Source organism: Oryzias melastigma, linkage group LG19, assembly GCF_002922805.2.
Source record: "Oryzias melastigma strain HK-1 linkage group LG19, ASM292280v2, whole genome shotgun sequence".
NCBI lineage: Eukaryota > Metazoa > Chordata > Actinopteri > Beloniformes > Adrianichthyidae > Oryzias > Oryzias melastigma.
Genome location: NC_050530.1, coordinates 13,450,641 through 13,466,829, shown reverse-complemented (window position 1 = coordinate 13,466,829; position 16,189 = coordinate 13,450,641). Strand labels below are relative to the sequence as shown.

At 37.5% G+C, this 16,189-nt stretch overlaps 1 protein-coding gene across 1 annotated transcript; it reads left to right on the top strand.

Annotated features, from left to right (window-relative positions):
- Positions 1 to 4,115: 4,115 nt before the first annotated feature.
- ldb3b (LIM domain binding 3b) lies at positions 4,116 to 15,239 on the top strand. The gene is made up of 9 exons (XM_024285741.2): positions 4,116 to 4,419; positions 6,416 to 6,567; positions 6,704 to 6,779; positions 8,877 to 8,899; positions 10,408 to 10,605; positions 11,516 to 11,539; positions 12,702 to 12,871; positions 12,966 to 13,002; positions 14,615 to 15,239. The coding sequence occupies exons 1-9, from the start codon at positions 4,324 to 4,326 to the stop codon at positions 14,709 to 14,711; spliced, it is 873 nt and encodes a 290-aa protein (XP_024141509.1). The 5' UTR covers positions 4,116 to 4,323; the 3' UTR covers positions 14,712 to 15,239.
- The last annotated feature ends 950 nt before the right edge of the window (positions 15,240 to 16,189 follow it).

Below are 16,189 nucleotides of genomic sequence, written 5' to 3'. Positions count from 1 at the left end.
AAAGGGTAACACAACAGGGGAGTTGGAGGCTGATCACTCTCAGTTCATATATGAAAAATGCAAAAGAGGGGCGGGCTGAGCAGAGGGGGTGTGGTTTGTAACATTGTCACTCTGCATCTTCAATATGGAGAATAGTAGCAAGCAAAGTGATGCCAGTTTCTCCACAGAACATTCTGTTGATTTTCCCTCCTCCACCCTCTCCAGAGGCAGGCGTTCAGTCCAGTTCTCTATATACAGTCAATAACTCATGTGAGTGTCGCCCATAGCAGACAATCACTGATAACGTCTGCATGTGACTTTATTTGATTGGAGCCCAAAGTAAGTCATTTTGTGTGAGTGACATCACACTCACTAGGTCCAATTCTCTTATACAGTCAAAGTGGCTCCTACAACTGATAACTGCTGATGTGACACAAACTTAAACACTGCAGGCAGATCCCAACTGTACCAGCACACCTTTAAAAGCTCCTTTGCTGCTAAAATCTAATTCAAAGGATTCAATATTTTACTTTTTTGTTTGTATAAAATCAGCAAAAATAACTTCAGATCAACTCGTACTCCGTCAACTCCAATCTCACAGCACCTTCTCCATCTCTGCTGCCTTGAGGTTCCCTTTGGTTGCCCATCAGAACAGAAATGCTGCTTTTATGAGGTTTGCACGAGCTAACTGCACCTAAAAATGTTTCACTTTTGACTGGATAAACCGCCAGAATGTTTAGTATAAATATGTAAAAATATTCAAAGAGATGTTTCAGTGGCCACCACAACAAATAGAAATATATCAAGACATATGCGTGTGTGTGAAATGAAATGTTTTAATTTATGTTTGACAGTAAATGTCATTCCAGTTTAATGAGAGAAGCTCAGCACAGAGCGGTCATGCAACATTCACACAAGCGTTTGACATCACTGAGGAGGTTTGTTGACCCTCCCGGGTCTCTTTCTTTGATTTTTTTCTTTTTTTTTTCCCTTGATGCCATCAAATGCCACAAGTCAGCCTCAGCAGGATTCAAAGTCTGCAGTTTATCATTCAGCGTTGGAGCATCAGAGTGCACAGAAAAACTGCTGCGACGGCGTTCTGCGTTCCTCTCAAGGCCATATCTGGTAATAAGAGACAGACAAAAACAAAGCGTCAGGCTGTTTATTATCAGCTGATCGACACTTTTCCAAAATTTCTTTTTTTTCACATTCAATCAACCTTTTTGACAATTAAACAGCTGTTTTCTTGACACTATAATCCTTTTTTTGTAAAATGATGGATCAAAATTAAGGTCAAAATCTTAGTTTCCATGACAACAAACATGAGTACCTTCCTTGTTGATTTTTATTATTGAATGTATATGTATGTAGAGAATTTTATGGATAAATACTTCAGAGGAGACATGAATATTATGGATTAACCAACTTTCAACTTTATTTAAGTGATTGTTCCATGTTAATTTTGTTTTCTCGGTACACAATGTTTTGTGCAGTTTTTAATTTATTTTTCTAAATAAAAGTATGATTAAATCTTCCATTAGCGGTGCAGTTGTTGTGTTTTTGTCTTTAGAATTTTCATTAGTTTTCAGCAATTTGTGAAAGACAATCACAGCTTCAATCTCTTCCTGTTGGGTAGAAATAACATTTCTGTTAATATGATCCAGGAAGCAGGAAATGAAATGAATTTTGTTTTTCATTTTTAACTGTTCACAGAGTTTAAATGTTAAAGTTCTGAAGTGGTTGCTACAAGGAAAGTCACTGTACTCAGAGGAAAGAGGAACTTTTAGTTTTTATAGAGAAAAACGTAGGAATCGGCCTAGTTTTATCTGCTTTGGGGGTCAAGCGGCTGCTGGAGCCTAACCCTGGACAGATCACCAGTCCATCACAATCACACACTCTCAAAGTCACACTTTTTACGCACAATCTAGAGTCCATCGATGTACGTAACCTGTCTTTGGACTGTGGGAAGAACCCACACATGCACAGGAAGAACATGCAAACTCCAGAGAAAAGTCCTAGCTAGGTTTTGAACCAGAACCTTCTTGCTGTGAGGCTAACCACTACACCTCCATACAACCCTGAAGTGTCTAATAAATTAAATTAAGGATCTTGTTTTATATGTAAAAAAAAAAAATCCTATTTATCTGTTTATATTTTGTATCATTTAAGATGTCAAGTTGTTTCTGAAGAGCCGGGAAGAAACAACAAAGGTAGCAGCTGCAAGGTTAGAAGCACAAAAGAAAACAGGCAATAAATAGACGGAAAATATCAGACAGAGATGAGAATTTATGTTAAGAAAAAGCATCAACTGTAAAATAAAAAAAATATCTTATAAAAAAAACATTATTTGGATACAAAAATGTTATGCAGATTCAGTATCTTAACGTGTTTTTAGTGGTCTTTTCACTATGGTTGTCACAAACGGACAGACAGGGGGTTTATTAGCTAAGACAGGAGGACAGGATTGACTCCTGCTAATATTCCAAAAGGCTAAATCAGAGTCAGGGAGGCGTGAGAGCATCACAGAGCAACCAGAGTGGTCAGATGTCCAGGCAAGGGTCGGGGCAGGCGGCAAACAAGCAGATCCAAAGACGGCTCAGTTCCAGATAGATTTGTTCGGTATGCAGGGTGAGTAGCACAAACAATAATTCTCACTGAGAAAAGCTCTGTGCTTAAGAAAGAAGTGGATGATTGCCAGATTGGAGTCAGGTGACCGGCATCCTGGGAGTGCGCGCTGGGGCTGCTGGGAGGTGTAGTGAGTCTGGAGATGCCAGTGACCAGAGGGGGAGACAGAGCCTCGTTTCTGTAGCCTGCCTCCATTTCCCATCAGCCATCAATTTTCACACTCTCCTGCTAGCTTTCAGCGCCTCACAACCCCAACCTAACATTAGCAATACAACAAAAATGGTAAGCAATATCAAACTATCCAGACGTACAGTTTTGAGACAGAAATATGAAGCCTGTCTGTAGTAAGTTTCATACTTGTGACACACAAATTTATTATTAGAAGTACAAAACTATTAACGTTAGCAGTATAGCTCTGTATTTGTCTCCTTTAATTAATAAATACTCATTAAGCACAATTTTTCTTCATAAATGTCTTCCATCGTGAGAAAAATACAACAAGAACATGTTAAAAATTTTCATCAGAGTGGATCTTTAACAAATTGAATCTGAAGTATCTACCATGTTTGCACTGAATTGACCTCAGCAGTCATTGGAGGTTCAAGGTCTGGCCTCAGTTCTGCAAACAATGAACCAGAAAGCAGAAGTTTCATATGCAAAGAAACGATATAAAGTTACACAATCACACCTCATTGAAATCATGTCACAAAAAGGACGTCTGTGGGAAGTGCAGAAGTTCATGATATTTTCGTGCACAAAGAAAAATCTCATCACATAAATCCCTGGAAGTCTGGAGTGAAGGTAGCTTGACATTTTGAGTGAACGTGTTCAGTCTCCTGGTGATGGAGCGATGGCATTCTGCATTTCTGGAAAGGTGAAGTCACTTGACAACTTTGTAACCACCCATCAAACAACATCTGCTATTTGCATTCAATCAGCTGTTGGCTGTTAATTGAATTGGAGACACTCGAGCGGGATTGACCGTCTTGGATTTGTTTCTGGAGAATCCGTGCTGGGTAATTTGTAATTTCCTGCAGGAACAAAACCCCTGAGTGGCGGAAAAGAGAATGTCATCGACCCTCAAAAGACTGATTACACATAACAGGGTGCTGGCAGCGTGCACTGATAGTGCTAAGAGGAGGAAAGAGGGAGAAAGAATGTGTTGCAGTCAGAGGGGTCTATATTGGTGACGTGAATCGGCAGTGAAGCATTCTGGGGCTTCGTGTTACAAGCCTTATACGGGGACCTGGGCCCCCATGTCTCTACTCCCAGCTATTCTTAGCCTGTCTGTTCCTCCACCTTAGCAACTATTAAAGCAAAAAATTAAAATTCTGTTACAATTTTTTGGTAAAAGTCAGATTTCTTGATGCTTCTGAGTTTGCAAACAGCTTTTGTAGGCTGTTTGAAGGCAGTTCTGCACGCCATGTGTGCGTCTGCACACTGTGTTCTCGCATGCCTCTGTGTCCATGTGTGTGTCTCATAGGTTCCACTGCACCTGACCCACCCACTGCACCACCGCCACCGCCCCAGGGTGTTTGTCCTGAGCGCTGGGAGCAGACGAGGAGACACTGTCGTGAAGCCTGGGCTGACCGAGGGGGGAGAAGCCAACCGGCGAGGCTCCGACTGGGACAAAAGGATAGCAGAACAAGGGCGGACAGGACAGGACAGGGGGAAGGAAGAAGGAGCGGACGCAGGAGGAGTGCTGACATTTAGCAGAAGATGGGCACGTACACAGTGACTCTGAATGGCCCCGCTCCATGGGGCTTCAGACTACAGGGAGGAAAAGACTTCAACATGCCACTAACCATCTCCAGGGTAAGACCGGCCCTGATGGGATCATATGTATCGTTGCAATTACAAGAATAAGCTGATTATGTGATATAATCAGATCAAAACATCCTTTTCTGCCTGTTTGTGAACTTTAAGAGCACTTTGAAAGCAAAAAGCATCCCAAATTTTAAAAGTTAAAACTTTTTCTGCAACTTTAAATGGTCAAAGTGTGTGTGCGTTTGCTATGTGTGTCGTATTTGGCCGTGCAGCAGTTATGTAACGCTGCTGTAGGTGATGATGACAGAGAGGCTTCGATCTAATCTTCGCCTGGATTTCAGAAGAGGGAGTGGAAGACTGGCATAGTTAGGCTGGAGGAGAGCCGCTGCTGCACTTTGTAACTTTACATAAACACTGCTAATTATAAACACACAGCTAGATATGCAATTATACAGTTTACTGGTGATGGCATTTCATTAAAATTCTAACTGAATGGCAAACTTGGAGTTTATTTAATTGAAATATATATAGAACCTCTTCACTGCGCTTTTGTTTAGAGCCAAACAAAAGTTTAAAATTACTTTTAAATGCAGAGATCGTTCTGTCTTTGGGAAACCTGCTGCCGGATTGCTTTAAATAGCATCAGAGAAGAGATACATGGACGGATGCAGGGTTTGGGGAGGGGGGCGTCGGGAGGCTAATGGTGGCTTGTGTTACCTTTAGTAAGCTTAATTCCTCCCTGCTGGTCAGTTTCCTTTTCAACCTCTGGAGCTTTGCCTGAGGATCGGATGGGAGACATCTTCCATGTTGGAAAAAAAAGGAAACGAGGGCGTGATGCTCATCCCAGCCCACCGTCTGTCCTCCAACCATGGATGGACGTCTGTTGTTCTCAGCCTGATCGGGTGACACAGTGTCGTCGGCGCTCGGGTTGTGACGGGTCAAATGGACACAACTTGGTGGGACAGCTCGGGATGGCATTACAGTTTGACGTAACTCCTCCTCGGTGTGGATTCCTCTCCGGTTTTGCCAAGAACTAAGAAAAGAAAAAGACATGAAGGCCATGGATTCCTGCTTGTCAAACCACAGCACATAAAATCGGTGACACACTACACTGATTAGGATTATTAATAGTGAACTGTTAGTGAGCAAATCTGGTTAATTTATGTTTTCAAAGGCATCATCGGTTTATTTTAAAGCTCTTCTGATACCAAAAACATCTTTTTACCGTCTTAAAAAGATAGAAACACAATTTTTCAACATTCTTGCTAAAACTTTATAATTTCATTTTGATTTTTGATGCATCTAAAATACACAGAAACGTTTAAAGAAATCCTTGAATCCATCTTGGAGAACGATGATGTGAACAATTCTTAAAAATCAACCCCGAATGTCAGCTCCAGGTGTGTGTTTGTGTTCGACGGGAGCTCGGGAGGGTCAATCGCAGAGCAGCTTTGGACGTCAACAGCAGCATCGCTTATTTTTAGCTTTTTAATGAGTAGACTGTAAGTCTAGAAGCGGCACACTGTACACCCATCGAGATGTAAAGCGTCTCTGACAGTGGATGCGACGATAACAAATTTCTAACATTTTGCTGTTTTTCAGCACATTTTTGCTTCAAAATCTAACTTTTACCCCTGCAATATATTTAAAATCCTCAATTAAACTGACATGCAGAGAAAAATGTGTGCAGAAAACATCAAGAAAAGATTTTTATGCAAGTGATACAAAACTCCCTTCCTTACATCTCTATTATGAGTATTTTTAATCACAAATATTTATCCTTTTTCTTCTCATTTTCCACCTTAAAAACACAAAACATTCATTAGAACGAGGTGCTGCATGATTTAACAGGCTGGCATGCACTTCAGACATTCCAGACAAACTACCTTAATACTAATAAAAATATTACATTTTTCTTGACATGCATCAAAGCTCTTAATTGTCTTAATTCAAACACATCCTTGCCAGATGCATAAAGATCCACAGACTTCCAAAGATCTTTGTTTCTGTTCCAAGTGTGATGTGATCGTTCCTCCTCCTCCAGATAACTCCTGCCAGCAAGGCAGCGGGTGGCAGCCTGGCCCAGGGCGACATCATCACAGCCATTGATGGAGTCAGCACCGAGGGGCTGACACACCTGGAGGCCCAGAACAAGATCAAGTCCGCCACAAACAGACTGTCACTCACAATGCAGAAGTAAGACAGCAGCAAGCTGCTGCGAAAACTCAGAAGTAACTTTTAAAGGGGAGGGGATCCAAATTATGATGATTTAAAGTTAAAATAATCTCTTTTGGGGGATAAAATCTGACTGATTACATGTTGCAATCAATAGATCAAGACGTCCGGCTCCGGTCCCCACGGCAACTCCAAGAGTGGACTCCCCCATGCCTGTCATCCCACATCAGAAGGTATCCCCCCCCCCTGCAGGATACACAAACAAAAACTACTACATGCCACACATGACGTGTCAAAATGCAGCTTAGTTTGTTGAGTCTTAAAATTCTGTGATGCACCTTAAAGTAACGCTCTGCTGCCCTCTAGTGGAGGAAATAGAGTATGGCTGAGAAAAGGGTTGCCAGAATGTCATGAGATTTTACAAATTCCTTTTTAAAAAAATCTGTTCATTTATCATATAAGTGACTTTTTTTAATTACTTATTTTCAAAGTTTAGTGAAGTTATGTTAGAGCTAATTAGGTGGATAAATTTCAGGTACAGAGAGAATTTCATGGTTAAACACTTTATTTAATCTCGATTGTTTTCTGCAGATTCAAACTAAGTAAAAATAGTCATTTTCCCCTAAGAAAAAACAGACAATAATTTCTCAATTTTTACCCAAAATAAAAAGGAGAAATCTAAATCAGATTTCAAGCACTCTAATCCCACTGAGATGTGCTGAGAAAAGCTCTTTCCTCCTCTCAGAATTTTTAAGTTCCACTGTGATTTATGAATTTATGCAGAAAATCATCTTAACAAACAAGATACCAAAAAAATGATTATTTTATGCAAAGGAACCTTGCTTTTAGGTCGCCTGCATTAGATTAGATGTACAAACACAGATTACTGTACATTTAATTACAATTTTGACTTTCTTTTTGGTGTAAGCTACATGTTGTTCTGATGAATTTTTTATTATAATAGCTGTTTTGTTTGCTAAAAACACATGTGAAGCGTTGCTGTGAGTTGATTTAACAAAAATGCGAAGAAAAGTGTTCCAAAAACAAACAGCAAAGGATTGTTCCAATTTTTTGCTAATTGTTTTTTAGAATTTGCATGTTCTTGAATAGAAAAAGAGTACAAAATAAATCAATTAGTCATAAATCAGTGGATGACATTAAGTGTTGACTCTACATACAGCTATCTTTAGGAAAATATGGATATGTAATATGAGCATCATGTTACTCAGAGCAGAGTGGGTTTGAATAGACACAGCATGTAAACAGAAGGGCCATAACTACAAAAAAATGTGAAATTTTTATTTTATCTGACACTATTTTCCTTAAAACATTCATAACTTAAAAAATAAATACCAAACGAAGGCAACTATACTTAGAATTAAAAAATGTTTACATTGTGTGTCAGTAATAAAGTTAGATCTGATGTAAAGGATGGTATGGAAAAAGTGTAAACTTCAGTTGGATGACATCCTGGTCGGGGTCTGCTGTGATATGTCTCCCAGCCGCTTTACAGTGACAGTTCAGTCAGGTGTCAGGAAACGTGATGAAGGAAGAACTCACGGCCGCCGCAGCACGGTTCCGCCTCTCTCTGAGAACATGGCGGCGCAGAGCAGAACAGGTGCTGCAGGCTGTCATGGAATGCATACATGCCTGAGACAGGACACCCCCCTAGTCTAAAAGAGGGGGTGTCCCACGTGCAGCATGTTTCACCTACTGTAGAACATATCCACCCCTCACTGAACACATGAAAGGGAACATGTTTTTAAAAGTTAACGTAAAAAAACCAGGTCCAAGACAAATTAATTCTTAGTTTAAGAAATAAATTCTATTGTTATAATATTATTTCTCAAACGAAGATTTTAACCAATAAAATGTAATATTTGATCCTCCACAAAGACAAAATCTGAGTTGGTGCTGTGCAAGATCAACATGTGACTGAAGCATTTTTTTATTAAACCAAATAAATTAGGGTTACGCCTCCAACTGTTTCCTGAGACATCAGAAACGATAAATCCTCCATAACGAGTTCCGTCCTGACCTTCTAGTGAATCTGTGTTTGTGTCTATTCCAGCCGGCTCTGGGCTAAATGTGTCTCCTGAACCTCCTGTTCTGAGTCACATGACCGAAAAACTTCTGCTCTTGTCAGTCACTCCTGGGGATGGAAATTATGCCCCCGGATATTAAGCGAGAGCTATTCTAACCTGTGTGTGTGGATAAAAGCATAGTTGGATACTTTCCTTTAACAAATGCAGGGCTATTGTTATCACTAAATGAATACCTCCAGTAAGTCATTTCATTGTGTAATCTTTGTTTTTTTATTTATGTTTCAGGTTATCGCAAACACAGCTGCAAAGTCAGTACTGTCACATGTCGGTTTGACTCGCTTTACTGCAGTAAACTAACATTTGTGCTTCTGCAGACTGATTTGTCAGTATGGAGTGAAACGTGTGGCTTATTTACAGCACTGCTGCCCAAAAGAGAACAGTAGATCTGTACATGTTTTGTCTGTTTATCACATGTTTGACCTTTTTTTTTACTATTTTACATACATTTCTACAATTTATCATCATTTCTTCTTTTTTTTCTACATTTCCAGCAACACTTTTTACTTCATAAAGTTGAGAAAACGTTCAAATATTCCATAAAAATACCTAAAAAAAACATCTTTACTGTATCTGAACTCAATTAAATATGTGTTTGTTCCACATTACTTCTAATTTTTGTTATGTGTGGATTTTTTTACCAGCATGTTTGACTCTGGCATGTTTGTCCTTCAACGCCTTGACACCTATTGGTGTAATTATGGATCGAACCACTTTGGCTCTAAAATTACTTTAAATGTATTATGTACCTGAAAGCAAAAAAAAAAATTTTTGCTGTAAATAAACTCAAGTGTCAAGGGGTTAGTAAAAACTCTTCTTCATCTGTTCTGAACCGCTGATTGGATTTTTGTCTTTATTCTGGTGGTAAAAGTCTTTGGTTTTCAAAAATATACTGTTTACTAAGACAACAACTTTCTAAAATGATAAGGGATTTAATTGTTTTTAAAATCTTCATATTTTACCTTTGAGATTTGAGTGGTAAAAGTAAGTATTAATGTTCTTGGATGGGCGGGCGGAAACCCTCCAAAAGTTATTATTACACCTGGAAAATTACAAAGTTGGAACAGTCCACATGCTAGGTCCATCATGGATGTCCAGAAATAGAGTATTATTTTCATTATGTAAGCAAAAGTATTATGTTTCTGAAGAAAAGTTTTTCTTTTTTTTCTGCGTTCCTCCTTTCCAGAGGCGGACATGATTAGGCAAAGGTGGGCGATCGCCTGGGGCCCCTAACACCTTGGGGGCCCCACTTAAAGAAGAAAATCTAATATAATAATTCCACGCCCATTATTTTTTTATCCTGTAATAAAGATCTACAATTGCTAAAATAGATAAATGTAGCAATGGACTATTCCCTCAACAGCAAGTAAGCATACTGTTGATGTGATAAATTAAAAAAAAAAGAAAACTATCTCACACAAAATTCCAACAAAGTAAGTTAAACAACAACAAAACTAATGTCCAGGAAGACAGACAAAAACAGAAAGAAGAATAGAATTAAGATAAAGAAAGTCAAGAATAAGAAAAGGGACAGAAAAAGAGAGAAAAGACAAAACGAAGGTCAGAAAATGGTTATTTTGAGAATATTTTTTCTTTTTTTTCTTTGTTTGTTTGTCTGTTATTGACACCAGTCCATAGACCCCATGTTATTGTTCAACCGGAGCCCCCAAACTGCTCAGTCCACCAGTGCTCCTCTCCATCCTTCACCATAAACATCTGCTGTTTCTGTCTCCTCCCCTCTGCCGCCGACCTCTGACAGTGTGGAGTACGCTCCCAGCTTCAACCCCATCGCTTTGAAAGACTCCGCCCTGTCCACCCACAAGCCCATTGAAGTGAGGGGTCCCGGAGGAAAGGCCACCATCGTTCACGCTCAGTACAACACGCCCATCAGCATGTACTCACAGGACGCCATCATGGACGCAATAGCAGGACAGTCGCAGGCCAAAGGACACGACAGGTAGGAGTACAAGGTCAATTTGGTTAGTTCACCCAGACTATAAATCATTTCTTTATTACTATTTTTTTTTTGTAGATCACAACATAAAAAAAATCATGTTTTACTCGTAAAATTTACTTGACAAAGGCTAAAATTATCAACCAATTCTAATGTTTTCAGTTAAATATATATAAAGTTTTTTTCAAGTGTTACAAAACAAAAGAACCATCAAAAATGTTTCTATCAAAATCCAACATTTATTTGTAACCTTTTGACCTGATAAATCCATACAGAGGGAACATTTTACTCCTCATGCAGCCTAATGTAGTGAAATGTCAACATCTGATTTAAATCCTTGGACAAAACCAATTATTTTTCCTAACTATCATCACATAGCAATAAATCTGTCAGTATTTGTAGTTTGGATGAACTGAACATTTCAGATCCTCCACCTTAACATAGTGGAGCTTTGAAAGGACATGGACGGAGTCTATATAATATCGTCAAAATTAGCTTAAAATATTGCTTTATTTCAGAAAAAAGTTTGTTTTTGTTTAGCTTTTATTTTGAAATCCTCAATTTAAGCCCCTTCTTGGCCTCTTTTGAAATGACTGTTGTGTCATATAAGCCAAAGAAGGTTGTTACAGCATGTAACAAGAGTAATAAATATAAAATCTCTTTGAATTTTAATTTAAACTGCATTTTTTTTAAATAAAGTTGATATATAAGATATTTGAAGAATGTCAAAGGTATCTTATGGGCTCTCAAACCTGCTGTCTAAATGTGTGGAGTCGAATGGCTGTTCTTTGTTTTGCACCTTTTCCATTTCCTGTTCACCCACTTTCCTCTGCTCATCCCATCCAACCAACCAACTACACCTGTGCTGTCCTCCACCCGCCCCTCTCCATCCTCATCCTGACCGTGACCTCAGTGAGGAGGCCGGCTCTCCCCTGGCGTGAGTACATCATCACTCTGCAGCCCCCTCCGTGCTTCCCTGTCTTCAGTCTGTCATCGCTCGTGTTCTTCCGTGTGTTTTTCTCATGACTTCGGTCCGTGACGACAAACTCGTCACGAACTCGTCAATTACGAGTGCAGATTGATGGCATCACAAATACATGAACTTTTTATTGGAATTTTCATTTACTTTTTATGGTTCAACTGACAAACAAAAGATGACTCTTTGACATGTCACTAATTTAAAATGAACAATTTTATCCAGGATTCCACTTAATTTAGCATCACCTTGAACAGAAAAAACACATCAGAATAGATCTTTGCATGATAGAAAATAAATTAAATTCCCTAAATCTGTGTGTGCATTAAAATCTGCACTTGATCTGATCAGAACTGGATTATGACAACCATGCAAAAATATTAAATCAATGAACTCAGTAGGAATGGGATCAATTTATAAATTTGCTTTTTCCTACTCCCTTTTAGGGAAAAATAAAACTCTACTTGCCTTTAGTATTCCCTATACTTAATGAATACAACATGATTGAAGTGTGTATTAGATTTATCACTGTAAAATTCTCTATGTACGATTGTGAGTAAATATCCTGTTATTTATTTATCTTTACATTTATGTTCATATTTCTTTTTTTTATTGATGCATTTCTTTATTTCTTAAATGATTTAGATGTATCTTTGTGATTTATTGTTGTTTTGTCCACAATTAATGCTTGAAAAAATTAATAAATCAAACAAAATCAAGCATTAGGCTTTACAGAATTAAGGAGGCCAATTGTGCACATGTAAAAAAAAGGAAAACCCAACAAAAACGGATACATTATTCTGCAAAAGAAAAAAAACTCTAGAAAAAATGTAAAAATATTAACTTGCTCAAAGAATCTGTTAATAAATTTTTTCTTATCTTGCCCTAAAAATGTGTTTTAATCCTAAATGTGAAAACAAAGTTTGTATTTTCTTCCCAATTTTTACTTTAAATATTTTAAGCTAACATAATGAATTTAAAGTTCTAATTTACCGTAACTTTTGGACGATTTGGAGTAACTTTTCATCAAACTATGCAAAAAAAAAAGTGACTTGTACTCTGGAGAATACGGTAACATATATATTTTTATCCTTAATGTTTTATGTTTCTCTTGGTGCTGCAGTGGGGTTCTGCCCGTTAAGGAGCCGGTGGTGGACTGTGCGTCACCCGTATATCAAGCGGTCATCAGGCCTGGAGACACGACCCAGGACATGTCTGAGTGGGCTCGGCGTGCTGCCAACCTGCAGTCTAAAAGCTTCAGGATCCTGGCCCACATCACTGGCACCGAATACCGTGAGTCTCCTGACTCCTCTGTTGCTCCTTCTCTGTTCTCACTTCTTTCCTCGGCCGCTCACAACTGGACCTTCTGTTTGCTTCTGTCTCGCAGTGCAAGATCCTGATGAGGAAGCTCTGCAGAAGGCGAGGTAAGAGAAGCTTAAAAAAGGGCGAATTCTAATTATATTGGTTATGGTTTAGCAAATATATTTGTGAATAATTCTGTATTAAGTGTAAAAAGTTCACCTTTAATCAAGAATTAGAGAGGAAAACTATTTTTGGCTGCGAAACACATAAGATCAGGCCATTTTCAAAATAAAATTCACTGTTTTATAAGAAAAACAAAAGAAACCTGTGCCTAACAGCAAAACTACTGAATCTTTAATGGCATCCAAACTCAAAATTCCAATGTGACTTTAGGGCTTCAGCTAGTTCTGAAAATGTGCTGAGTCATGCAGGACACAGTATTGGCTCTAAGTTCAATTTAGAATTGATTTTCAATTTTTACTTCTATTTTAAGAGCCTTGCATCGACAAACTCTTGAATATACTGAGGTCTTCAAGCCAAAAACTTCTACAAATCCCCAAAACCTGCTATAAAACTAGAGACCTTGACTTTTAAGGTCCTCGTCTTTGGAACGCCCTCCGTTTGACAGTATGACAAATCAATTCCAATATAAAAGTGAGATCAAGATGTTTTTTTTTAGAAGAGCTTTTAGTTGATCTAATTATGTCTTTTACTGTGACATCATCTTTTCTTAGTCTGTAATATGTGTGACGACTTGATGTAATTTTATGTTTGTACAATTGTGAACTCTGTAATTTTTATCTGAGAAAGGTGCTATAGAAATAAAAAAAATACTTCCAGTGGCGGTACACTGTAAAAAAAATATAATATTGTATCTACTAGCAAAAGCTCTGTAATTTTTTTTAAATTAAAAATATATTTTTTAATTAAATACATTTTTTAAGCTGAGTAAACCATCAATTCAAAATTTGAATTTGATGCAAACTAATAATTTTAAAAGTATGAAATTGCAGAACTTTTGTTAACTAATCCAATGTTTCACTTTTTTCAGCATATATATATATATATATATATATATATATATATATTCCATGTTTTTGTTTCCTCTTAAAAGATGTAGAACATTAAGAAGAAACATTTTCAGATTTTTCAAAACATAATCAACGTTATAAATCGTAGCATTTTAGCCCATCAAAAATTATAAACAAGCACAAAAAACACTAAATAATTTGCTTCATCATTTTTTATAAGATATAGTACGCTTTTACTCACAACAATGCTACTTTAAGATGCTAAAATATTGACATGAGTTTAACCAAAAAATCTGCATTATTTACCCACAACCTCAAATTTAATTTAATATACTGTAACTGGGTTTGTATATAAACAAATCTGTATTCTTTCAGTACAGCAAGTAGTCGTTTTAAAAAATGAATAACAATAAATGAGTTAAACTCAGCATAAAGTTTTAAAAACTAGCTAACTTTTTTCCCGCCAAAAAGGTTTTTGAGATTTCATGGAGGCAGCCATTTTGAAGTGTCCAAAGAAAGCCTCTCTACTTCCCCTAGTGGAATGATGATGAACTACAAGGCAGAAAACATGAATCAAGTTCTGTACAATAGGTTTTTAAGTGAAGTTAAGTCATGCTAATGATAGCAATGCATGTATCAATTATGACAAGAATGGTCATAAAGACTTAGTGTCATCATTTCGTCTTGTGCTCCTCCTCTTCAGAGAAAGGTTCGAGTCTGAAGTCAAAGGGCCTCGCTTTGCCAAGCTGAAGAACTGGCACCACGGATTGTCTGCACAGATCCTCAATGTCCAGGAGTAAAGAGGAGCAAAGCAGGGAGGAGACGGACAAAAGCAAGAAAGGACATGTAAACATGGGCGAAACCTTCAGAGTTGATAAAAATGGAGTGAAAGAGGAGGAAGCTCCTCGGGAATGTGAGATCTGCAGCTTAGATTAGTGGAATGTGAAGTAGCACATGTTAGCGTGTGAATGCTTTTATGTTTATATGCTTAAGTGTCAAATATATCTGTCTGCTGCTAAAACCTTATCTCACATTTGGGTTTTTTTCTTTTTTTTTTTTTCCTGATAATTTGCGTTCTCCATCTCTGAAGAATGAAGTGTTGTGCAAACAGAGCAGCATAGAAGAGAAAATGCAGAAATCACAAAAACATTTTGTGTCCCAGAAGAGAAACTGCATTCAGAAACGTCCGAGTTTCAACCTGTTTGCCTGATGTGAGAGTAGGACAGCGATGTTCAGAGAGATTTATCTTCATACACAGATACAGTATGTAAAAAAATGCACTCTAAAATGTACTGATGTCAATGTGAATAAATGTTTTCTTAAATCTACAGAAGCGACTCGACTGTTGTGAACTGTGAAAGGGTCAGAGTTCTCTGGGGGATGAAACCATGTGTCAGTCAAGAGATGACACTTCCTGTTTTGTTTACTGTTGATAAAGAGGAACAGACAATCTTCACTGAAGCACCAAAACCTCTGAAGGAGGGATGAGAAATGACAAAACTTCAAAAACGTGACCATGAAAGTGAACATTTTTATTTTATAAGATAAAAATAAACAACCGTAAATTAGAGCTGGGTATCAAATTCTCAATTTGATCTATATAAGTATCATTATCATCTTTAAATATTTTCCATACAACATGCATAAATATTTGACCAAAAAAGGAACATAAACCTGCTATCTGTGGAATCCAGAGATTTGATTCTATTCTAATCTATTCTATTTTATTCTATTCTATTCTATCTGATACCCTGGACATGACACACAAAAGAAAAACCAAAAACACAAATTAATAAATAATAAAGCACATTGTTATATAATTAGGCTCAAGTGAGCATTTGTGGCCATAAATTAGCTTTTTCTGGGCACAAAATGTTATTCTTTTTAAATATTTTGTTCACAAATGACTACTCTATTTGCAATTTTAGGAAAGAGATTTGAATTTTGCAGCATCAAATTCGCTTATTGTTTGGTTTCATAATTTAGCATCTTGTGTGGACATAGTGGCACAAAAGCAGTATTTTATTATCATATTTTGTGCACAAACTAGTGTTCTATTTGCAATTTTAGGGCACAAATTTGGATTTTGTGGCAACAAATTAGCTTTTTAGTGGCTACAGTTTAGCATTTTGTGGCCACAAATTTGTATTTTGTTGCCACAACGATGATAAATACTAATCTGTGTCTGAATTGTGGTCACAAATAAGTGTTTTGTGGTAATTTGTCCCCACAAAATGTTATTTTGTGAACACAAAATTCTAATTCTTTTTAAAAATAA